Source organism: Eptatretus burgeri, chromosome 10 (genome assembly GCF_056783735.1).
Source record: "Eptatretus burgeri isolate ZD-2024b chromosome 10, Ebu_testis_v1, whole genome shotgun sequence".
In the NCBI taxonomy this organism is placed as follows: domain Eukaryota; kingdom Metazoa; phylum Chordata; class Myxini; order Myxiniformes; family Myxinidae; genus Eptatretus; species Eptatretus burgeri.
Window position 1 is genome coordinate 90,156,253 of NC_140970.1, and position 25,239 is coordinate 90,181,491.

The following is a 25,239-nucleotide window of genomic DNA, read 5'->3' on the forward strand; positions in this document are numbered from 1 at the left end:
ACATATTTATCCTTGTTTTTTTTTTTCAGACTTCCATTTGAGCTTGACTTTTTAACCCAGAGGGGTATGATGTAAATCAAGCTTAAATGCACCTTGCTCTAGGCTATCTGGAGAGGGCAATTTCGTTTCGATTCGACAAAGCTTTGTCGAGTTGTGGCAAAAAAACAGGAATTTGTCGACAATTAGGTCATGACCTTCAAAATTAGGTCAAGGTCAAAAAAGTGTCAAGCCTGCAACTCTCTATTCCCATTATTGATGCAAAATTTCATTCTGAAAGTCACAGCTGGCTCCGAGATACAGCTTAGACATTGAAGGGGGGGGGGGCGGGGGAATTGAGAAAAATCGTAAATAGTGGTTTCATATTCTAAGCCATATGAAACTCTGCGGTACCATTAAAAAACTGGGGGCACAAATTGTAGAAACAAATCCGCCAACAGGTATAATAAGCCCCCTGTCATATAGGGGGAGGTATAAATATAAAAATAAGTGTGCTTCCCCACTGCTTAAAAGAGGCATACATTTGTGGTTTGTAGTGCATCGTAGTTGCTGTGACAAGCTGAGAAACAAACAAGACAATTCAGAACTTTTTGATGCCAAAGGCAGGCAGGCAGAAGCAGCAGGCAGAAAGCGCTTTTTGAAGCAGGCAGAAAGCGAACGAAGCTACGAATCTCCATCGCAAATGTGGAGTGCTTGAGGCAGATGACATCTGAAGGCTATTAAAGAAGCTACGATCACCAAACATATTCTGTACAAAACTCTCGTGTGACCGGCACATTTGCTTAAAGACGGTGCAAGCAGACAGCACAAACACATGATTGAGGACGTCTCAGAAAGACATACATGCGGAAACAAGGACAGAAGATTGTATTTAGCCTGAAGACAACCACAAATGACTATCTTGTCCTGACTAATGGCTCCATCATGGTCAGGTTGTTGATGATTAAACAAACTCCTCACTGGCTTTGCCATCGTTCTTCGTTTGGCTTTGCCAGTGAGGAGGGTGACTGTGACACCCTGCCAGGACTAAAAACAACACCTGACAAAGGGTGGATGAGGCCCCCTTCAGGAACCAACGGCCATCCAGTAACGGGGAGTTGTATCCTAAAAAAACACCCAATGGCAGGAGCAAAATTTATTTTTCCACCTGACCTAGATACCCCCTCCTGCAAACAGTGGTCCTGTGAAGAGGTTTCCTTGTTTCAGGATGAGGTGAAGGTTTTGCCAGTTTTTCCTCTTCTCCTTTTTAGGTCATTTCCAATGACCTAATAATATTGGTGAGAGAAAGGGTAATATGGGTCCGTCCGTCCGTCTGTCCGTTCACAATGAAGTTGAAGCGGGAGATCTGGTCATTAGTGATCCTGATAGAGGTCGATGAGACGTACACGATGGTATGACTTTCAAGGTCACCGAAGGTCAAGGTCAAGGTCAAGGTCACGAGGCCTTTGAAGTTGCGAAAATGACGATTTTCAAATTCTATCTCCTCCGCCATTTCTCAAGCGATCTTGAATTTGATTGTAGCAAATGAATCTATGGGACAATATCTAAATTTTGATCGGGCCGGATTTTCGATATTCGCTTTCGTTTTCGTGTCACGTGACTTCAAAGTTTGCAAAAACTGCCCTACCTTCAGGAGGCTATATATTTTCTCGCAGAAATGACCATCACTCCCGCACGGGTGTATTTTTCTCTATAGTTCTTCACATTTAGTGACTCTCAGTCTTGTTTAGGGCAAATTTCACTTTGTCCTGACTAATGGCCATGAAAGTCATAATGGCCATACTTTTTAATGTCCATGAAAAAAGTATCAACATCACACGAAGTGCCACAGAGTACGATACTTTCCTCGGTCAAACAGCAGATTTTGTTTGTTGGTTATATTTTTCACGGCTCCAACATAATTTGGAGAGAAAATGCAAACACCATGATGGCAAGGCGTGAATTTGCCACCAGACACTCGGCCATTTAAGATAAGCTACTGGTACCTGCTTCAGGCTTTGTGCCCGAGCCTCCACTGCTTCCTCGCCCCCAATTGCCAATACGACCACCAGGCCCCAGTTGAATACTGTCGTCTACTGTAGGCTGGGTGCAAAGAATGGTGGGAAAAGATGGGGAGATAACAGGAACAAAGATGTTTTTCACGTTAAAAAGTAGAACCTAATACCATCAGTCAAATAAACAAGTCAATTAGAAAAAAAACAAAAAAAACACATGACTTGAGGGTCCAAATGCTTTGGTGAAACCCACATTATATCATTTCACTTGACAGGGTTGTATTTAGGAGTAAGTAAAAACAAAACAAAACAAAACAAAAAACACTTTCCAGTCAGATTATGGATATTTGGACAAGTGATTCATTATCAAAACCATAACCTCCTTCCACCTTTGGTGGTGGAGGTAATAAATTCCTGTGACACTAAAGCATGGTCAAGATCATTTATCAGTTCATAAAATATGTTTGGAGCATATGTTTGGCATATCTTGCATTCATCGATTTTCATGTTTTGGCAAGAATTTCAAATTTGAAGGACAATTTGTTGTAAGTTGGAAGCTCTCAACTACACATGATGAAAGACCACAGTGACAAGAGGAAGGGGTAGAAATGGGTTGCCAACTGCTGGAGCAATTTCCAGTGTGAAAGTCACCTCACCTTCAGTTTTGGGAGTTTTGATGGATCAATGGGACGGCTCCCTTTGCTGATGGGCACGACGTTCCAGCCATCATCAGCTGGCAGCGAAGGGCGCACTGTAAAGGAAGGACAGCCATGTAACTGCGAGCAAATGACAAAACACATTGATCTGGCAGTTCAACAAAAATAAAAAGAACCTTCAATAAAATACAATAGTAATAATAACAATAATAACAGTAATAATAGGTATAAGGGAACTCGGTAGTGTGCACACCTCCGCCACGTAATGCCTGATCCACGAGAACATATTGGGCCCAATACATTTTTCAAATATCATGCTATACAGTACTATATCGTTTTTGGCCCTATCTCTCAATGGTGAAGAATCACTTAAAAAAATTAAATAATTCTCGTATCCAGATCCGGATCTTCACCAAAATCGAATCAATTCGCCCTTGCCACACACCCAATCTGTTCACCAAGTGAAGTTTCGTCTGAATCTATCCACAACTTTTTGAGATATCATGCTAAATATCATTTTTAGCCCCATCTCTCAATGGTAAAGAATCACTTTAAAAATTCTAGTAGTCAGATCCGGAACCGGATCTTCACCAAGATCGAAGCAATTCTTCCTTGTCACACACCCAACCTGTCCACCAAGTTTCATCCGAAACTTCTCAAGGTTCTTCCTGATGACTCCATCTTTGCTCTTTACTTTTTCGGGTTCCTTCTTGGTCTTCTGTTGCATTAATAATTGTAAACCGATTTTGCAAATGTGGTTCTTCAATACCCTCTAATTTGTCATGATGTAAATTCCCCTGCCTCCGCCCCCAATATTGCCATCATTTATCACACTGCAATGGTGCAACTTAAAAGGCCACCCCGCTCATCCTCTCAACATGGACGACAGCAGCCCCGCTTTTACAGCTCTTGGCCTCTGCTGGGTTGTATCAGTCCTGTAATGACACTACAATACTGTATTTTATATGTTAAAAATGTAATGAAGCAGTGTGCGAATGAAGCCTTCAAATCCATTGGCTGGAGAGCTGGCTTGACTCCACCCACAATAATTGTCAGGAAGAAAAATCATATGTCCGCCATGTAAGAGATCTTCGGAAGCGTCATATTCAAAATTTGAATTATCCGAGTTACATAACCACAAAGTATTATTATATGCACATCAGCAGTAAGCATGTTTTTGCTTCACGCACGCAAGCAAGGTTATAATTTGTATTTTCAGCAGCGATCGAGGCAGCGGTCTGGCCACTACACCGCCAAAATATAGGAGAGCGATGAGCAATTTGTATGATAAATTAAGGTTTTTGTATGCAATTTCGGTTTTAATGCCAGTTGTCAAAGTGAATAGTGTGAATATACAGAAGGGTCGCCTGTCATCATCACCGAATGACTACTGCAGGTAACAATTGCGTAATCACACAAAACGGAGATATTTCCCGGCATTGGTATACAGCCCGACGGGTCCTTTCCATTTATTCGCCAACGATGTAAACTCCGAGCACAGCGCGCATTTGGCATGACAATAAATAAATAAGGCTCAATATCAAACTTTGCAAAGAGTTGGCGTGTACCTGCGTGATCCAATTTTCACACATAAGCAAATATATGTTGTTGCTTTCCACATTTGCCATTCTCAAAATATTGGGTTCGGAGTCACAGCAGATTCATTCAACAAAACCAAAAATGTTGTATAGAAGAGAAGTACTTTGAATTTTTGGATCAAATAATTTTTTTGGCCATAAAATTTAAAAAATCATTTTGCAAGTAATTATATATATATATATATATATATATATATATATATATATATATATATATATATATATATATATATATAAAATTCAAGAAGTGTTTGCCATTACAATCATAAAAGTTGGGGGATTAACTTGTCCTTTGCCAGTGAAAACAATTTCCCATAGCCGTGCTCACTTGTGCCTCCTCTGCAAACAGAACAAAGGCAAACACCTTGAGAGAGAGAAAAGCACCTCACCAAAAATATATACGAGTTAGCAGCAGTCTCGTTGCCACTTTAGCCCCCATGAGACTTACAGAAATTCTCACTGCCAAAAATATAACCCTATAGTCACCCCTACATTATAACGGGCCTGTAAAAGTGACTAGACAGATGGTTTAGATTATTATACAAATAAGTTTTTTTTCTTCTTTACAGGAGATACAAATTATTTTAACAAATGGACACAATTCGGTTTTAGGAAATGAAGTTACAAAAAAAAAAAATCGTGGCAAATGCAAAAAAAAAAATTCTATCATTTCCAGAATCAAATGTACACTGGGTTTTTGGCACAGGATGACCGAAAGGCACAGTCAATCTGCTTCCTGCCCTGGCTGCTTACTTTCAGCTCACCACTGGACAACAACCAGCCAAGAGAAAGGACAGGCTTTGTGGCGGGTGGCTTCAAACGATAGGGACATGCATTTGAGGTCAAAATATATTTTCAAAATATCGAACCGCTCCAAAGTTCTCCAACAAAAGTCATGATTTTGAGAAACGCCCTGTTTTCAAAAATAAGTTGCAATCACCATAGATATATATGGCAAAAATGAGCTGAATCCGACACAGTCGGAGGTTGTAATATGGCATCAATGAACAATCCCAGCACAAATGAAGATCGAGACTTATTTGAGTTTGCAAATCCAAAATGTCAACCGATGACAGCTCCTTACTATGTGGCTGTGGTCCAGAGGTAACTCTGCTGCGTTTGTCCTTCACACTCAATTGCTGCTGCACACGGATCTGCTGTTGATGTTCTTCTAACTGAGCTTCTCGATGGATCTGCTCGATTGTCTTGGGGCCTTGGTCTCCTCGCCGTGGCACCCAGCTCGTCTACGAAAATATAGAATAAAAAAGAAAAAACTTTTTTAACCTTCTGTTTTAAAATAAAAAGGCATGTTTACAGTTATGGGTGTAGAAGCAGAGGGAAGGAACAGCATCATTAGGCAATGTGAATCAAGTAAGGTGCAGTCAACTCACCATACGCAGTTCCATCACATCTTGCACCATAAAACGGATTCGCGATGACGTTTTTCTTTCCTTTACAATCTTCCCCATTTGTTGGAAGTACTGGTCCATTCTTGGCTGCGCAAGAGTCATGGCAGGAAATCATCCATGTAAGGAAGGTGGGAAATTTTGCATTACTCACATTAAAGTAAAAACAAAAGGATAAACATACTTTTGGTTAGAGCTAATAATTTGGCATCATACCTTGGCCTTCTCAAAATCGAGATCCTTTCCAATAGTAGTAAGCAAACGACAGAGGCACTCGAGGGACTCTTCCTCATGGGTCTTTAGCAGCTTGATGAGGCAGTCGTGCATGATGGGTTCAGTAAGCATCTTCAGCTTAAAGAGTTCTCCGATGAACCTGATGTTGCCAAGCGAACGTCGCCGTGCCGCATCCCTTGATTCAACAAGTTCCTCTTGTAGCCGTGTCTTTTCTGTTTCCTGTGGAGGCCACGAGGGCGTTTCCACGTCAAATGTCGATAATTATGCATAAAATGTAGGACCCGTTGTGCCTCATCACAAGTTTACCACTCCAGTTTTACACAAACAAAAAGTCTTTGAAAGAAGCTTAATATTATGGAAATTATACAATGACTTATTGAAAGCCTCTTAATGGAGCAACGTTGTATACAGAACCCTGGTGAGACCACCACCACCAAATCTGGCACACAGTAGACCTCAGTTGTGTTAACTGCAGTAAATCTCGCATTTTTTTTCCTTAAGATTTTTCTTAAGTTGCTTCAGAACTTTCATCGGTCAATGCCAATAACCTTTAAACCTAGCTCGTGCATTTTTGTTCATTCATATAATTTAGACTTCAATTCTCTTTTTGCATGAGCTGTAAACTAAGGCCAAATGGTGTTTTGAGTTTAAATCAGATTTTTACCGGATTTGTTTTTTGTCTCAAACCTGGTTTTGTGTTCATGATTTCTGCCACCCAAGGTAGATGGAGGTAATGTATTCACGTCTGTCTGTGAGCAGGATATCTCAAACGTTATGGACAGATTCAGATAAAACTTGGTGGACAGGTTGTGCATGGCAAGGATGAATCGATTAGATTTTGGTAAAGATTTGGATATGGACGATAGAATCTTTTAGCGTGCTTCTTAACAAATGAGAGATAGATCCAAAAACGATATATAGCACCATATTTCAAAAAGTTGTGGACAAGTAATGACAAAAAGTTGGTGGATGAGTTGGGTCGGTGACAAGAACAAACCGATTAGATTTTGGTCAAGGCTTGGATGATGATCCAGCCTATCAGTGGGATACAAAATGTAAACTGTTCAGCCTGGTGGTTGTATACATTCGACTGAGTCCAATGTATTCTCCAATAAGTCACCTTTTCTTCACAAAACCTACTTTCATTCAAGTCATGATAAAGATATTAAAACAGGCTACACCACATGATAAAGTTTCACAAAAAAGGATCCAAAGTTAAGGTTTCACTTTGGAATCCCATTTTAACAAAGATGAGTAGCAGCTTCAAACAATTTCATCAGCACTTCAATTAATACCAAAGTTTCACTTTGAAAAGTTGGTCCGAGAGGGATAGCCCTGTTTATCTTTCAGAGGCTCAATTGTCCCATGTCCATTTGTTCCCCAACTACTGATTTCACATGTTCAGTTGTTCTGTGATATTAATCACTGGATTGAACCACCCTCTCTCAAAATCTGCAAATAAAATGCCAATTGATTTCTGGGAGAAACGGTTCAAAACACCCGTTTATGACAATGGACCTCATGTTTCTCAAGTGTCATGTGACACAGCTTTGGCCAGCAGTACATAAATTATTGGCACCAAATTATCCGATAAGAACATACAAGGTGTTGAAACGATTTAAATAAAATAATTTTTAAAATGCTGCAGAATAAAAACACACCTTTCAAAAGAAACCAATTGAAAAACAGCCAAGCTGCTATTGGCTGACAGTCGAAGGCGAGAAGAAGAATTAAAAAAAACGATGTATGCAAAAGCGTCACACACATTTCAAATTCTGTTCCTTGGTCAGTTTAATCCACTCATGCTTGATATAAATCATCACCATTCAAGGTAGCACAAGAAGAAAGTAAAAGCGTAAAAAAAAAAAAAAAATCCACACCCACTTTAAAGCACAAATGTAGCCAGAATTTCGGCACAGAACCACCCATGGATAGGGAGCAATCCTGTTTCCTATCCTGGTTGTTTTCTCTTAGCTCACCGCTGGACAGAGACCTGCCAAGATGGATAGACAGGCCCTGTGGCGGGTGGCTATGCCCACTCGGAATTCAAATGCGGCAATTATTCAGCATTTTAAAGGCTTACCGAGGTATAGGCTTCCAACTCCTTTTGCTTCTTCTCGAAGATGTCGTCGTCATCTTTGTCTTTTTCAAACTCTTTCTGACAGCGATTTAGCAACAGCTTCCGAAAGTTGACATATGTCCCTGGCTTGTCAACGACTTGTACTTTCAGCTGCGTGTGAGAGGGAAGGACGATCAGGAAATCCACAAAAATAACAAAAGAAACCCCAAAAAACCTCACAAAAACAAATGAGGACGAACATGCCCAATGCGTTGTGTTCAGCAAGATAACTTACCATAGCAAGGCAGCGACACATGTTTGCATAAGCCACGGAGAAGCTAGGCTCATCGATGGCTTTCTCAAAAACAAGGTCGATGACCCCTTTGAGGCGTTCCTCAGTGTCAATCTTCAGTTCCGTAACCTGCTTCATCAACTGCTGAAACATCTGCGGCGTGAGCTTGTTGAGGATGCTACGGACACGCCGGAACAACTCCTGGATGTGGCACACACAACGTTCACTTACACGTTGGGAAAGAAATCTCTGCATGCTACAAAATAAAAATAAACCAATGTCACCCGCAAGGTGACCCGTATCTTGTCAAAAGGTGACCACGTGTGACTTCTTGAAGGTCACACTGAGGTGAACAGAGCTGCTATCCACAAGGAGCGACTCCTTGAGGAATATCTGCCTACGAGAGATTCCGATGAGAATCGTTCTACAGAGTAACCATGAAAAATATGTGTTTGCCTCATAACGTCACCAAATGACATCATAATGTCTCAAGCTTGACATATCTAGAAAGCACTCATCGAGGTGTTCAATTCGAGGTACTACACGATATAGTTCCTAAAACTTGAAAATTTGACATTGGGGTCAAATATGTTTGACCTGAGGTGCTAACCATGAAGGTCAAGGCCAATCGCCACCAAAAATTAATCAGCTGAGCGCCAGCCCATGAACTATATTCCCATGAAGTTTGAAGACTATCCGATCAAAATTACTCAAAAAATAAGGGTTTCGTCGACTCCCCTGATTTGCGACAAAGTGACCTTGACCTTTGACCTTCAAAATTTTATGCGCTGAAAGGGACCTCTATAGGCCTCTGATATGCGAAGTTACAAAAATTTCCAATGATAACTGTGCTCTGCAGAATTTTTTATACGTGATTACAGATAAACAAACAAAAAAAACATACAAGCTGACTGACATATCTTGCAAAAACTTCGTTTTGGCAAGATAATAAAGAAAAGCAAAAGGAAGTTCACATTCATCTTGATTATGCATTAGCCCGCCCTCCCAGAACTTAAGATCATATGAGGTAAACCACACCGGCAGAAAACTCACCTGCGTCGTGACGATCTCAGGGTCATCAATCCCCACCTCTCGTTTCAAGGTGGGTTTCCAGGCATGGTCTGCCTTGTTGAGTTTCACATCATCTGATAGCGACACATTTGGAAGGATCTTTCGGGGAGTCTTACCCGCAGGTGTCTGAATACGCCGGGGTGCATTCACCGAACCCTTCACAAGACACAAATATATGTATATATAGATATATATTATTTATATATTTAAAGTGTTCAATTTGGTCACATTCAGAAAAAAAAATTAAATAAGACACAATCATCACATTGTGCATGAAATTAGATTAATTTTTTAAGCCTTCCACAGATTGCTGTAACAGCCAATTTTCAGATGCTAGAGAAGAAAAACAGAAAGACTCACAGCAGATCGAAGCAAGGGCTGCGAGCGTCCCAGGTTTGCAAAGTGAGGGGTGAAGTCTGAGCCCTTGATCATGCGTGGCACATGGTGCTCCATTCTCATTGTCTTGTTCATCATCTACAAGCAGGAAACCAATCGCACACATCATACGAGGCATAACAATGGAGCTACTCAATGTCGCATTTGTCCGTTGTCACGTTTGTGTCAACTGGTGCGCATTTACCGTTTCGAGGACGACGTCACTGATAGGTGGTAGTCCCTCTGGTTTGCGTGTGCTGGCTTGGCTGTATTGAAACTGCAGCAGGAACTCTCGGTCATAACGCTTCTTCGCCTCCGGATTCAGGGGTTTCCACTCAGCTAGTGAGGCACAAAATTCCAATTCATTTTCCAGGTGATTCCAATTCATTTCAAAGTGATAAGAATAAAAACTCAAGCGTTATAGAATATGAGCAACCTTTACTGAGAAGGCCAAGGTCCATAATCCCTCCCTTACCAGCCCGATCCACCATCAAAGATTGCTCGATAAAACACATGGATTTCTCTCCCACAAAGGATGAAATTTTTCTTGTCAATATTAACTCCATCTCTGGAAATTAACCCAACTGCATTGGCACTGTGATCCTCATGAATTGTGCTTTGACCTTATACAGTACTTTCTCCTTTAGTTACTCTTCTCATTGATTTACTCAGATTGTCAGCCTTATCTGGGAATATTCCAAACATCATCTGCCCAGAGCTCAAGACAGTGCACAAGGCCTTCATCCAAAGCATCATTGAGTAAGGGTTCTCACTCTGGATGGGTGCAGCTGCTCCAAATCAGGACACCCCCCCCCCCCCCAGAGGAGATAGTCCACAGCTCTCCATCTCTTGGCAGGAGGACAAGACCAAATGTCTACTTCTCACCCAGCACAGTGAGGTTGGTGTACTCAGTTTTATAGTGTCTTAATTTGGACCTCACCCGTCTCATCCTCCTCCAGCCTGCCCAGGTCACACACATTCTAATCCCACACCTGGTTACCCTCCTCAATTATAAAAAATGAATGATTACTTTATTCCTTCAACCCTTTATTCTGTTTGTGGAATTCATTCTGTCAAAACATTCATCTTGTACAATTCCACATTTTTCAGGAGTGACATGTACAGTGTATATATATATATATATATATATATATATATATATATATATATATATATATATATATATATATATATATATATATATATATATATACACATCTTCTTCTTCTTCTTCTTTCGGCTGCTCCCTTTAGGGGTCGCCACAGCGGATCATCCGTATGATCCGCATAGTGATTTGGCACATGTTTTACGCCGGATGCCCTTCCTGACGCAACCCTGGTCGCCTCTTACGACACAGGGATATGGTACACCTATTTTAACTGGGGTATACACCGGCCCAGTACACTGGTACTCATTTCGCCGACCTCGGAAGGATGACAGGCTGAGTCAACCCCCTGGTGTATTAATTCAGTGGCCCAACGGGGCTTGAACTCAGGACCTTTTGGATCCCAAGCCGCTGCCCTAACCACTGCGCCAACACCAGGCTCATATATATATTATATATATATATATATATATATATATATATATATATATATATATATATATATATATATATATATATATAATATATATATGGACCAGTCGATTAGGTGAGATCTGATTAGTTATTGCCTCCACGAACCTGGCTCCATGAACCGAAGCGCCCCCGGTTCATTGCGGGTTTTCCCTTGGAATCTAACTAATTTTTTCTGCAGATTCCCCTGGTATATCGCGGAAATAATATATAAAATATAAATTATTTAAGCAATAAATTATAATGCGTGGTGCTTGACCAGTCACACAACACACGAGACAAGGTTTCGCTTGTGAACTTCGAATATTTTCTACGTTTTTTCTCCAAGCCCTACGATGCCGCACCAACGCCCTGCACCTTCCAAGGCTTCTGGCAAGGAACCGAAGCACCAGAGGAAGGTCCTGACGCTCCAGGAGGAGGTTAAGGTGCTAGATATGTTTCGGGAAGGAAAAAGGTTTGCCGCGGTTGGATGAGCACTGCCAAACCGACCAGACCAGACAAGTCGATCTCCGGCACCTTAAACCCGATCACTACCAAACCGACCAGACCAGACGAGTCGATTTTTTGGGGAGGCATCCATTCATCGCGTATTTTCACTTATTGCGGGGGGGTTTGGAACGTAACCCCCGCGATAAACGGGGGATTACTGTATATGTATATATGTACACGAGACGACCACGTGAACCCGATGGGTTCCCGTTGTGACAGCAATTGATGAAAAAAATCATTTCAAGAAAAAAAGAAAGAAAGAAGATAGCTCCAGCGAACTGTACCGTTGAGGTTGTTTGCATTGATCAAATACTCCCGAAGAGTACTTAACTGAATCGGGAATTAATTTTTTAAATAATTTTTTCGTTGCCCGATTTGAAAGAAACTTGATACTGCACACCGCAGGCGAATGGTGAGTAAGGTGGCCCTAAATTTTTTGCGCTATCATGTACCGTTTTGGCTGTATTTTGGGAACATACATACATGAGAGTTTTAGTAATATATAGATAGATTTCTACATGTATACAACACACATATACATATACCGACATAAAGCACTGTATTTGTGAGTTTGCAGATTTGTCTGTGCCCCTTCATACGGATGATTTAAGAGGGGGTTTAAAGGCCAATCTTAACACGACTATGTTCACAACGGTCTTATTTTTCAGGATAAAAAAAACTAAATAAACTCGACAAACATTTTTCATAAAATAGTAATTTTGTCTTTTCTTGGAAATGTAGATGGTGAGTTGAAATTGGGTTCCAAGGGCAGTGTATAGAAGGTTTTAAAAAAAATAATAAATAAAAGGTGCGGGGAGGTGAAATTCCCTGCACATGATGTGCAACGTACGAAGGGTAAAACGAGTTCGTTTACTACGTCCATAGGATGTCTCATAAATAAAGAATATATAAGCACACCTGACGCTCGGCCGAGACTTCAGACATTGGCATGCTCACGAGGCTGCACTGTCGAAACGAAACGTCTCAGAAGATAAAGAAAATAAGGTCACATTTGGACATGTAGTGTTTTAAAATAACGCTTCTTCTTGTTACGAAACATCGTATCTTCCGGTCTGAATATTTTTGAATAAAACAATGCCAAATAGTCATTTTTTATGGGCCTTCATACAACTTTATATATAGTTCAGAATTAGCACTCAAAAAACAAAACAAACAAAAAAAGCAGACAACTCCAACAACAGACACAAACCAAGACGTTTGTGTGAATGTTTGAGTTAATGAAAGACTAAAAATCAGTTATAATGCCAAATGAAGTTTCAGCTACATTCAGTTCCAATTTTTAACAGCTGCACTTCATTATGGCTGAGAAGAAAGAAGTTGTGAACGTTGAAGCCCTTGTCAAACAAAATAAGGATGTATACGGTTATGAAAGCAAGTATCTGCTTTTTGGTTTATTTTGCCTCAATCGGGTTTGCTTTGAAGCTCCGCCATACTGCCACATTCCAAAATGCCATGAGGTTATCAAATATCTAGCAAAGTAGACATCGTATATAAGGGAATTGCTACAAATAAAGCAGAACATTATGAGATCGTTTAAAGTGAAGTGTGGTAGGGGGTGAGGGTGAGGAAGAGTTTATGAGGCAATTCAAAAATATTGCAGTGGGGAAAGGAAGTGTTCTCGATTCCACCATACTTCATTGTGCCTGACAGGTAGTACGGCAGCGATTATGATTTACTAAATCGTACTAAAATACAGCTTTGTGTCTGTCTGTCTGACCATGATGCATTTGGACATTACTTATCCTACCTCAACCAAACTTGCCTGGGGGGGGGGCGGGGGGGCGAAGGGTCACACGACTGAGGTTGCAGCAACTTCATTTGCCCCCATTCCCCAAGGGGTTTTTTTTTCCATCTTGGACAAGCGTTGTTAACGTGTATAAATAGCTAATCGTGACATTTCGTGGGGAACCCCAACTAGATGTTAAAAAATATTGTAAAACACAGACAAATAGGATTACCTTTTTAAAGTCACTACTGTTGTTTAACATTACCTGAAAGGGAGGAAAACCCAACATTCTTGAGGCATTATATGCTTATCGTATCCTCCACAGACGAACGGGCGCAAGCCGACTTGACTTGCTAGGCCTCTAGGTAAGTTGCAATGATTTTAGCTGACAAAGATCTTTTTCAAGTATGATGTGCAATACCCCCCTCCCCACCCCTCAACACCCTTGCGGCTCAATTGCGACCTTTATTCGATGCATAGAGTGAGTGCCTTCAAAAAGTAATCACACCCCTCAATGTTTGTCCCATTTTGTTGTGTTCCAGCTTGAATTTAAAATGGATTAAATAAAAAAAAAATTTCCACTGGTCAACACAGAATACACCATAATGTCAAAGTTTAATTATTTTTTTTCAGAAATTTTTACAAAACAATTAAAAATGAAAAGCTGAAATGTCCTGAGTCAATAAGTAGTCAATGCCTTTGCTGCGATACTCAAAATTGAGCTCAGGTGCATCCAATTTCCTTTGATCATCCTTGAGATGTCTCGACAACTTGATTGGAGTCCACCTATGGCCAATTCAATTGATCGGACATGATTTAGAGAGAAACACCTTTCTTAAAAAGGTCTCACAGTTGACATAGTGGGGTGGCTTAGCCCAAATATTCAAAAGAATTGTGCATTTTGTGATACAAGCACCAAATTTGGCACAAATGTACATTAATATGTTGCGAATATTTTCAGATATTGGGCCACTTGAAATTCTCTCTTTATGTCCGCCATATTGGAGTTCAAAATGGCCGCCACTTGAAATCTACATTTGCTATTATCTCTGGACGTAATGCAGCTATTGACTTGATTCTGTTATCTAAATGTATGTTTTTGGGGGCAAGGAATCCAATGGAAGTGGCCATGATCCGGCACTCACACATGATCCCACACAGTGGCCATGATCCGGCACTCAATGGACGTCGTGAAGAATGCTGTGGAACACCTGAATCCTGGACAGACACCAGTGGTCACCATTGATCAGCGACTGTTTGCTTTGGCCAAGCAGATACAGTGGAAGTGGCCAGAGAGCTATGGTGAGGACCAGATAGTGGTGATGTTTGGTGGCCTCCACATAGAGATGGCGGCACTGAGGACACTGGGGGACTGGCTGAAAGGGAGTGGTTGGGTGCAAGCACTTGTGCAAGCCGAGATTGCGACAGCAGGGACAGCAGACTCATTCCTGCGAGCATCCCATGTCTTGCGCACAAGAAGAGCACATCAAGTGACTGCAGCAGCACTGTACATCCTGCAACACCGTGCCTACAACCACTACTGTCTGGGAGAAACCAGGGATGCAGAGGACCTTCCGGAGTTTGAAGACTGGTGTTGCCAGAGAGGAGAAGACATCCCCCAGTTTCACTACTGGGCAACCGTGCTGGAACTAGAACTGTTGGTTCTAGTGTATGTGCGTTCTCTCAGGCAGGGATCGTTAATGATGTACCTCGATGCTCTGACAGAGCTGGTCCCCTGGTTCCATGCACTGGATCACACCCACTATGCTAGGTGGATACCAGTGCACCTGAAGGACATGGCCGAACTCACCATCAAACATCCATATGTAGCCAGGAAATTCAGGGAAAGCCACTTCACCGTTCAGAAAACACAGAGGGTGTTCTTTTCAATCCCGATTGACCAGGCACATGAGCAGAATAATGCCTGCATCAAAGGAGACGGTGGAGCAGTTGGGCTCACTGACAACCCTAGTGCCCTACGTCGCTGGATGGTTGCGGGACCAGAAGTTGCCAGGGTGATCGAAGAATTCCAGGATGGGAACCAACACTGGAGACGGAAAACAGCAGATACACGTCATCATGATCAGACGCCAAGTGTACAGGCCTCATTTGTGAAAGATGTTCGCTCTCTCGTCGGTGTCATAGAGGAGATGGGCAACCCATTCGAGGAGGAGAGTCAGGATGTAGTCAAACTGGACACAAAGGAGATCGCAGATCCTGCTGCTGTGGAGACCGTGATGAATGCCAAGAGGATTGGCCAAGAGCAGTTCGAGGCTTTCACCAGAGAGTGTCTGTTGGACAGAACAAAGGAAGTGGACGCACCCATTCCTCGTAACAAGCTGAAGGTGTTCAGCACTTCCACTCCAAGAAGCCAGAGCATAGGTCAGCAACAGCTCGCCTCCATCAAGAATGACCGTGAACTCTTCGCACGCCTGTACATTGGCTGCCAGACAAGGGATGGAAACCTTGAGGAGTTCCTTTGTCACGAGAATCAGGCATGTCCTCCTGCATTGTCTGATGGTGGAAGCCTCTGCACTGGTACCAAGAGTGATCTCCTCACATGCTTGGAAGAAGTCTCCGACGCAAAGACAGAGACTCCTATCACGACCTGTATTGTGCTTGATGGAGCAGCCATCGTCCAGATGCTGAAGCCGGCTGCATCAAAGACCTTTGAAGAGTATGCACAACAGATCTTCATCCCATATATGTCCACGAAGCTGCAAGCAGTGTCATGCCTGGATCTGGTCGGGGATACTTACCTTGCTAATTCACTGAAAGGTAGTACACGTGCAAAGCGGGGACAAGGTGTGCGGAGACGTGTGGTGGCTGCCGCAGCCATACCAGGAAACTGGCAGAACTTCCTACGAGTGGACAGCAACAAGACCAAGCTGTTCAGGTTCCTCTCAGCAGCTCTCATGGAATGGTTTGACCAGGAGGACAAGCAACTCGTTATTACTGATGGAGAGGCAGTGCTCAGCAAGCCACTACTGCCAGATCTGACCTCACTCGCCCCATGTAACCATGAAGAAGCTGACAGTCTGCATGCATCTGAAGTCTCTGCATGCATAGTAGCCTCAAATACTAGACCATGTAGCATGTCAGTATTATACCTAAGAAGCTGACAGTCTGAAGGATGTTGCTGCATGCATCTCACGCAGTCCAGCATGGACACCATGCAATACTCATCCGGACTGTAGACACCGATGTTGTGGTGCTGGCAGTATCCCTGGCACAGGAGTTGCAACCAGAAGACAAACTGTGGCTGGCATTCGGAACAAGCCAGAGTTTCCGATACCTAGCAGCACACGAAATAGCAGCTGATTTGGGACGAGAGAAGGCTCAGAAGGAAACGAGAGAATGTTCCACGCTCTAACTGGATGCGACACTGTGTCTAGTTTTCATAGACATGGCAAGAAGACTGCGTGGGCAGTCTGGACAGTACTGCCAGAACTCACTGAGGCGCTGCTGCTGCTGTCCTCTGCACCTCGTGACATACCAGACGATGCAATGCGCATCATCGAGAGGTTCGTGATCCTGTTGTATGATCGAACCAGCAAATGCACAGACATTGACAAGGCCAGGAGGAAACTCTTCCTCAAGGAGGAACAATGTGCAGCTCATCCCTCCAACGAAGGCAGCTCTGGAGGAACATGTCAAGAGGGCAGTGTATCAAGGTGGACATGTGTGGGGTCAGATACTGCTGCCAGCACCAGAGCTCCCTCCACGAACCAACTGGGGTTGGTCAAGGACTGGAGAAGGACAGTACACACCTTACTGTACCAGGCTAACTGAGGCAGCTCACAACTGCATTGAGCTGGTTTCTTGCAAGTGCAAGAAAGGGTGTGTGAGGCGCTGCAAGTGCAAAAAGGCTGCCCTTCAGTGCACAGCCCTCTGTGTGTGTGAAGGGGACTGCACATGATGATGAGTCAACAACATACATGTACTTGTGGCAATGCTGAACTTGTTAACATGACACTGTTTATGTACACATATCTTCAGTACCAGTATATACCTAGCCTCAGATACCAGTACACCTTTCCTCAAATACTAGACCATGTAGCATGTCAGTATTATACCTCAGACATTTACAGAACTAAGACATTCTTTTCAAAGTATTGTGTTGAATCCAATATTTGCCAAGATAATTTCCAAATAAAAATTATATAACAGACTGTGATAGACAATATTAAGTTGAAAATGGTACCATTGGATTCCTTGCCCCCCAAAACATACATTTAGATACCAGAATCAAGTCAATAGCTGCATTATGTCCAGAGATAATAGCAAATGTAGATTTCAAGTGGCGGCCATTTTGAAATCCAATATGGCGGACATAAAGAGAGAATTTCAAGTGGCCCAATATCTGAAAAGGTTCACAACATATCAATGTACATTTGTGCCAAATTTGGTGCTTGTATCACAAAATGCACAACAGGTTTGCTATGCTGCTACACTAACAGTGCATGTCAGAGCTGAAACTCCACCAAGAAGTCCAAGGAACTGTCGGTATAACCCCGCGATAAAATTGTGAAGAGGCATGGATCTGGGTAAGGGTATAAAACAATTTCAAGAGTGTTGAAAGTTCCCAAGAGCACAGTGAGCTCCATCATTAAGAAATGGAAAGAATATGGAATGATGCACACTCTTCCTAGAGCTGGCTGTTTGACCAAACTAAGCAAACGGGGCAAGAAGGACCTTGGTTAGGGAGGTGACCAAGAACCCAATGGCAACTCTGACAGAACTAAAGACCTTGGCTGAGATGGGAGAACTTGCCGGAAGGACAACAGCCGATGCAGCACTTCATAAATCTAGGCTTTATGGGAGACTGGCCGGACGGAAGCCACTCCTGAGAAAAAGGCACATGACAGCATGCCTGAAGTTTGCAAAAAGGCATGTGAAAGACTCTGAGAAAATGAGGCAAAGATTCTGTGGTCTGATGAGAGGAAAATTGAACTCTTTGGCATGAATGCAAAGCGCTACGTCTGGCAGAAATCGAGCACAGCTCATCACCCATTTAATACCATCCCTACCGTGAAGCATCGTGGTGGCAGCATCATGCTATGGGGATGTTTTTCAGCAACAGCGACAAAGGAGACTGGTAAGGATGGAGGGAACAATGAATGGAGCCAAATGCAAGCAAGTCGTTGAGGAGAACCTGCTTCAGAGTGCAAAAGATCTAAGGCTGCGGTGAAGATTTACCTTCCAACAGGACAATGACCCCAAGCATACAGCAAAAGCAACACTGGAATGGATTAAGAACAAGAACGTAAAAGTCCTTTCGTGGCCTAGCCAAAGCCCAGACGTGAATCCCATTGAGAATCTGTGGAAAGACTTGAAGATTACTGTTCACCGATACTCCCCATCCAACTTGATAGAGCTTGAGCAAATCTGCAAGGAAGAATGGGAGAAAATCCCCAAATCCAGATGTGCAAAGCTGGTACATACGAATAAGATTCGAAGCTGTAATCGATGCTAAAGGCGCTTCTACGAAGTATCAACTCAGGTGCTTGAATACTTAGGTCATTGGATATTTCTGCATTTAATTTTTAAAAGCATTTGTAAAAATTTCTAAAACATGTTTTCACTTTGTCATTATGGGGTATTTTGTGTAGATTGGTGACAAAAAGATTTAAATATAATGCATCTTAAATTCAGGCTGCAACACAACAAAATGTGAAGAAGAAAAAACATCAAGGGGTATGAATACTTTCTGAATGCACTGTAACCGTTTTCCTGACTGAATTTTTCTTCTCTCTGGATTGAGACACCAAATTCACCTCGAGAATGAACAAATGGTGTTCTGTGATCCCAATCAAGTGCGAAAAGTGGCTGCGAATTGGAACCCGTGGGGGGGGGGGGCGGTGGGTGTGTGCACGAGTTTATAAAATATGTTAACTGGCGGCAAGCAAATCAATTAAGCCTATGTTCACCAGTGGGGCTTAAAGTACCAGCTTCATCAACTGCGATAGGAAACGGCTACTTGCTTCAACGTGCTTCCGGGAGTTCTGTCCAAGCAAATGGGTTACACAAAATGATTTCCAAAACACGAGACATGGTGAAAACCTCATTTGGGAACGAGTTACAAGAGATTTCCACCAACCCAGTGTACGGCTCACGGTGGTTAATAAAAGGGACGACATTGCCATTCAAAGAAAAAGTGTACAAACATTTTCCTTATCAGCAAAGTAAATAAACTCAAAATACTGAACTACGAAAACCAAATAAAGCTTCTTCACCCAAAGAAAGTGAAGACTACAACATTGAAGCTTGGCATAGTCGTTCAGGTGACCTCAGCTGCAACGGAATCAATTTTATACAAATTCCAAAATACAAGAACCACATTTCATTTTTAATTATTTATGCAGCAAACCTATAACCTTGTTACCCTTTACAAATCTAAACTCGCTTGCCCACCCTCTTTTGAAAGCGGAGCCACTTCCCCTGGGTCAGTCAAGTCACGTTACCATTCCCTCCACCTATTTAAACATGGTGATTCATCGCCATTGCACATTTCCCCTATTCCTATTATTTTGAATTCTCGTTGACGCTATTGTGTGACGTCCAAAAGGTTCTTGGAAGAAGAGAGAGCACATGAAACACCAATAATATTTCATTTTTCATTACACAAGTATACATGATGAATAAGATGCACATGCACTCACACAGATTTCTTACTGGACACGAGTGAGTGTATCAGCTGGATAACATTTCAGCGTACCCCGTCCCCCTCACCATTCTCTAGAGTACCTGCACTCTTCTCCTATTTTGTCCCATTTCTCAGCTTATCCTGGCTACGTACAAGTCCCTTGTTTACTTACCGCAAGGCCACTATGCATGCTCACTTGTGCTGCACGTCTGTCTCTACTTATTTTGCCTGAATGCTCGTTCTTTGCGTCTCTTGTCTGCGAGTTCCCCCTCCATCGTTCATGCTCCATCAACAGCTCCATCATTGATGCAATGGATTCACCTCTGATGTTCAGCTCTTCCATGAATCTCGATCTATGTACATCAAAAAACAAAATAATCCACACTGTACTCGTGTTCATAATCCAGCTCGGCCTAAGCTTAACGAAACATTATTAAACGAGAAGGGCACTCGGTAGAGCGCATACCTCCGCCAAGTAATGCCTCATCCAGGAGAACACATCAGGCCCAATAACTTTTGAAATATTATGCGATATATCATTTTTAGCCCAATCTCTCAATGGTGAATGAAGAATCACTTAAAAAAATTAAATAATTATTGTATCCAGATTCGGAATCGGATCTTCACCAAAATTGGCATCTCCCGCAATGAGGCCGAGTCTTTGGGCCTCTCACTCAATCACCGCAGGTTGGTCGGTGGTCTTTCTGTCTTCTACCGTCTCCTCTCCAGTCTCGCCCCCCCTGCTCTCTCTGCGATTTGTCCCCACCACATTTCCGCAGGGCGCTCAAGGTCCGCCAACAACCCCCTTCTGGTAAAAATACCAAAATCACGAATCACTGCTCACCTTCACTCTTTCATTCCTCTTTTTTCCCACCTTTGGAATAAACTCCCTCACTCTATTCATTCCCATTCTTCCCTCCAGGCCTTCAAAACAGCTGTTCACCACCACCTCTTATCATCCCCCATCCAAATCCTCGATCTTTTCTTCCCCCGATTATCCACCCAAGCCCACCTCCTTCAAATTCCCTGCTTTCCTTCCTGAAAGTCCCTGTAATGTCCATCTTCTATTCCCCATGTTCCCTGTCCCATCCCTCTCCCTTCCACAGATCTCCAAATGTCTCTGTTCCCCACTATTTTGTCCTTCACACTCCCTCCCTCCTGTCTCATGCCCCCCTTGATGTGCGTTGTGTTAGCTCTCATACGAGCCTCGACAAGGTATACAAAAAAAAAAAAAATTGAATCAACTCGTCCTCGTCACACACCCAACCTGTCCACCAAGTTTCATCCGAATCCGTCCACAACTTTTTGATATATCGTGCAATATTGTTACGAATCTGGCAGCCATAAGCACACAACATTAAGGTCCCCCTAAGCTTAGTTATCTCGATAAGTATGTGTTTATAGATAGCGTCCCCTACCTGTGTCTAAGGGAAATTACATGTGTGCGCCGCGGAGTTTCTTTTACAACAAATCTCCTTCACTTCACTTCACTTCACACACCGACGCCATTGCACACGTACGTTTGGCCACGTACGTGGGTGGAGATTTCCATCGCCTCAGATCGGGACTCCACCCAGGAAGGCAGGGGGCGTGCAACTTGTCCAATCACGCCACAGAGGGCGACTTTCCCATGACACGCTGGCCAATGAGGGTTGAGATGGCCACAGAAGGTAACTTTCCCACGACACGCCAGCCAATGAGGGTTGAGATGGCCACAGAGGGCGACTTCCCCACGACACGCCGGCCAATGAGGGTTGAGATGGCCACAGAAGGTAACTTTCCCACGACACGCCAGCCAATGAGGGTTGAAATGGCCACAGAGGGCAACTTTCCCATGACACGCCGGCCAATGAGGGTTGAGATGGCCACAGAGGGCGACTTCCCCACGACACGCCGGCCCATGAGGGTTGAGATGGCCACAGAGGGCGACTTCCCCAAGACACACCGGCCAATGAGGGTTGAGATGGCCACAGAGGGCTACTTTCCCAAGACACGCCGGCCAATGAGGGTTGAGATGGCCACAGAGGGCGACTTTCCCACGACGCCCCGTCCAATGAGGGTGGAGATCGCATCAGATGGCGATTTTCTCACCCCGGAGGAAAAAGGAATATAAAGGAACGCCTGGCTGGGAGCGTAGGTCATTGTCGTCTCTGATCTTCTCCTTGGTCTTGGTCGATTGGTGCGTGGCCGGTTGGAGAGCGTGGTATCTGGTGCTTGGAGCGGCATCGTGTTGCGGGTTCGAGTCCCGCCGAGCCAGATCGTCGAAGACCACACGAGGTGGACAGGTCCAAGCACAGGCTCTGGTCCCTGGCTCACCTTTCCTCGAGCTGGAAGCCTTCAATAAAGACCCGCCGGGGTCCATTTCTTTGTGTGTGTGTGTCTGTGTGTGGGCCCGACTTCAAGTAGAATTTATAAGTGCTTTCTTTTGCTCATTGTACATTACTTTTCTTATTCGGATAACTTTGCTCTTTGTGTGCTTCCCTCCCCAATTATTATTATAAATAAATTTCCCTATTGTTGAATATCCCAGCTTGTTCCATCATTTATTTCATTGGCTTAGCACGCTGTGTATTGAGAGATAGTGAGGGTAAATTGTTCATTTGGTCCGGCGCGGCTCTGGTAACTCCGCTCGGTTACGCCGGATCCGAGTCGTTTCCTGCAACTCGGATCGGACAGAGTCGGCCGAGGGTGTGGTTCCCCGGTAGTTAGACTGCGTGGGTATTTAGGTATATTGAAATTGGGCAATTAACCCTATCCCACGTGGTCAAATTATTGGCGATTCACGGTCCTGTAAGGGACCCGTGCCTTTCGGACTTATCCGAGGGTAACGATCTGAATTCCGGATGTTCGGTGGAGCCGACTCTACTGCGCCATCTTGCGGTCGTGCTCGCCACCGAAACTCGGCCCCACAACAATATATCGGTTTAGCCCAATCTCTCAATGGTGAAGAATCACTGAAAAAAAATTAATCGGATCCAGATTCGGATCTTCACCAAAATCAAATCACTTATTTCTTGTCACACAACCAACCTCTCCACCAAATTTCATCCGAATCTGTCCACAACTTTTTGAGATATCCTGCACACAGACAGACAGACAGACAAACAGGGGTGAAAACATAACCTCCCTTCCACCTTCGGTGGCAGAGGTAACCAGGTTGAGTTAATCCAGTCTTTGAACCATACTTGCCCTTATAAAGCTGGATTTTGGCTTGTTCGGTGTCTCCAATTAGCTCATGATGCTGGGATCTCAGGTATTAAAAAAATAAAATAAAATAAAAAAATCCCCAAATTCCATGTTCATATGTACACAGTCCACTAATATTGTAATTGATGTAAAAAGTACACTATGGTGTCAAAATATCCCCCCCGTCCTCTGTGCAATTTAGCCTTGGATGACGAACCATGAAAATAAAAACCTAAGATAACATGCTACCCTTATCTCAACATGTGGGACCAAGTACTTAAAGATCAAAGTTAATCTGTGTACGTTTGGATGACATGCACTCATCATTCGAAGATGTATGCAGTTGTCACCGAAATATTACGCAAGTATCAGGAAGAAACAGCGAAGTAACCCTCAATACCCACCATGTTACCCAAGATGGAAATGACAAAATAGAAATGTTTGAACAATGCACAACCAAATGAGAAAATGGAACCAAATTCTCAACCTCAACAAATTTCTCCAGGTTTTTGATAATGGAAGGGGGATGGGTAGGAATGCTGACACATTAACAGCATCACAGGTAATTTACTGACAAAGGTGTACACCTCAGTCATAGTAGCGCAGGGACATTTTGGAGCATTCTAAGATTTTGTTTTTTTTGTCACAATCACGTCAAAAAAAAGATACCCTGAAGAACTTAAGAGGATATTTTGGAGAGTTTGGGTTTTCTTACTCGATTGCTAATATTGTCAACAGTGGTAGTTTATGTGTATCCTCCTCAGGGTCTTCATACAGCTACTGATGAAACATGAAGTCAAGCGGCAATGTGCCACATGGATCTGCCTTCGCGAGCTAAGACTTCAATTTCCATAGATCCTTGACAGAACCATAGTATTCATCACACCACAATATCACTGCCAATACTTTTCTCGTCCTTCCGCAGATGTCATACATTCTGAATGTTACTATATCAACGAATCACAGTGTACTGTATCAACTGGTGACTTTAGTGGACCATGGAATATTTCCATTTTGCACACGAGATACAATTTTCGAGTTTCATTTGCATTTTATACCCAGTTTTTCCTCCGTTTCCATCATTTCTTCCAATACAGTGTATTAAACACCTCAACATTATGAAATTCCTTGTATCCGTCACCACAAATGTAAAATGCTTCCCTCCCCCTCATGCCCAACGCCCCCTACCACGCAGTCTCCACCCCCTGCCGGCACTATGCTGCGCACACTGAGACTGCGACAAAGCTGAATTAAGCTTCCCTCAAGACATGTTGATGGGCACTGGGCCCATGTAAAGAGCTCACTTTCACATGACCTTCTTCAAAGCAAGTTTGATTCAAGTTTTGCCGTTTCTTCTTTTTCTGGTCAATAAATTTTTTTTAAAAGGTTACAACCTCTTTTTTTATTTTTAAAACATCGTTATATCGTTCTTCTTTTCAAAGCGCATCATCTTTTCGATCTCCCAAATTCTAAATACGCAAAATCCTCAAAATTTGATTTGCAATGTTCCTCGAGTCCAGCAAGTACACCAAACTTCCTGTGGAAGTGAAACCCTGACGCCAAACCGTCATGTTTCTTCACAAGTAGGGTGTTGCATCAATCGTAAAGCAAGGCAAGCTTTGGGCTGAGTTTTCCATCTGTACCTGCTTAGCCGTTGGACATTCCCACGCATGCTCACAATTGTAGACAGGGACCATTTTCAGTCATCGAAAGGTATACGTTTTGAAACAAAGGGTGAACACTTCACACGTCTCAATTGCATTTAAAATTCCAGGTTTTGTCGCCATTTATTAGAAGGCACATGCCACAGCTGCTACTCTGCAAATTTCACCTCAAAATTGTACAATCCCACATACATTCACTTCAAGATGATGGGGGATTAACTACAAAGACATTTCCATTTAGAGCTCAAT

The 25,239-nt window shown here is 43.0% G+C and overlaps 1 protein-coding gene across 8 annotated transcripts in view; it reads right to left on the minus strand.

The window, feature by feature from the left end:
* The window catches only part of LOC147019085 (eukaryotic translation initiation factor 4 gamma 3-like), a 211,594-nt gene that overhangs the window by 22,042 nt on the left and 164,313 nt on the right, over nt 1-25,239 (minus strand). For all 8 annotated transcript variants that reach the window (XM_085899332.1, XM_085899330.1, XM_085899331.1 and 5 more), the window contains 10 exons: nt 9,888-10,021; nt 9,668-9,781; nt 9,290-9,463; nt 8,240-8,437; nt 7,969-8,115; nt 5,868-6,104; nt 5,637-5,741; nt 5,330-5,489; nt 2,648-2,742; nt 1,983-2,079 (listed from right to left, as the gene is read on the minus strand). In XM_085899332.1, the coding sequence (XP_085755458.1) occupies nt 1,983-2,079; nt 2,648-2,742; nt 5,330-5,489; nt 5,637-5,741; nt 5,868-6,104; nt 7,969-8,115; nt 8,240-8,437; nt 9,290-9,463; nt 9,668-9,781; nt 9,888-10,021 (1,461 nt within the window). The remainder of the gene's footprint in view (nt 1-1,982; nt 2,080-2,647; nt 2,743-5,329; nt 5,490-5,636; nt 5,742-5,867; nt 6,105-7,968; nt 8,116-8,239; nt 8,438-9,289; nt 9,464-9,667; nt 9,782-9,887; nt 10,022-25,239) is intronic.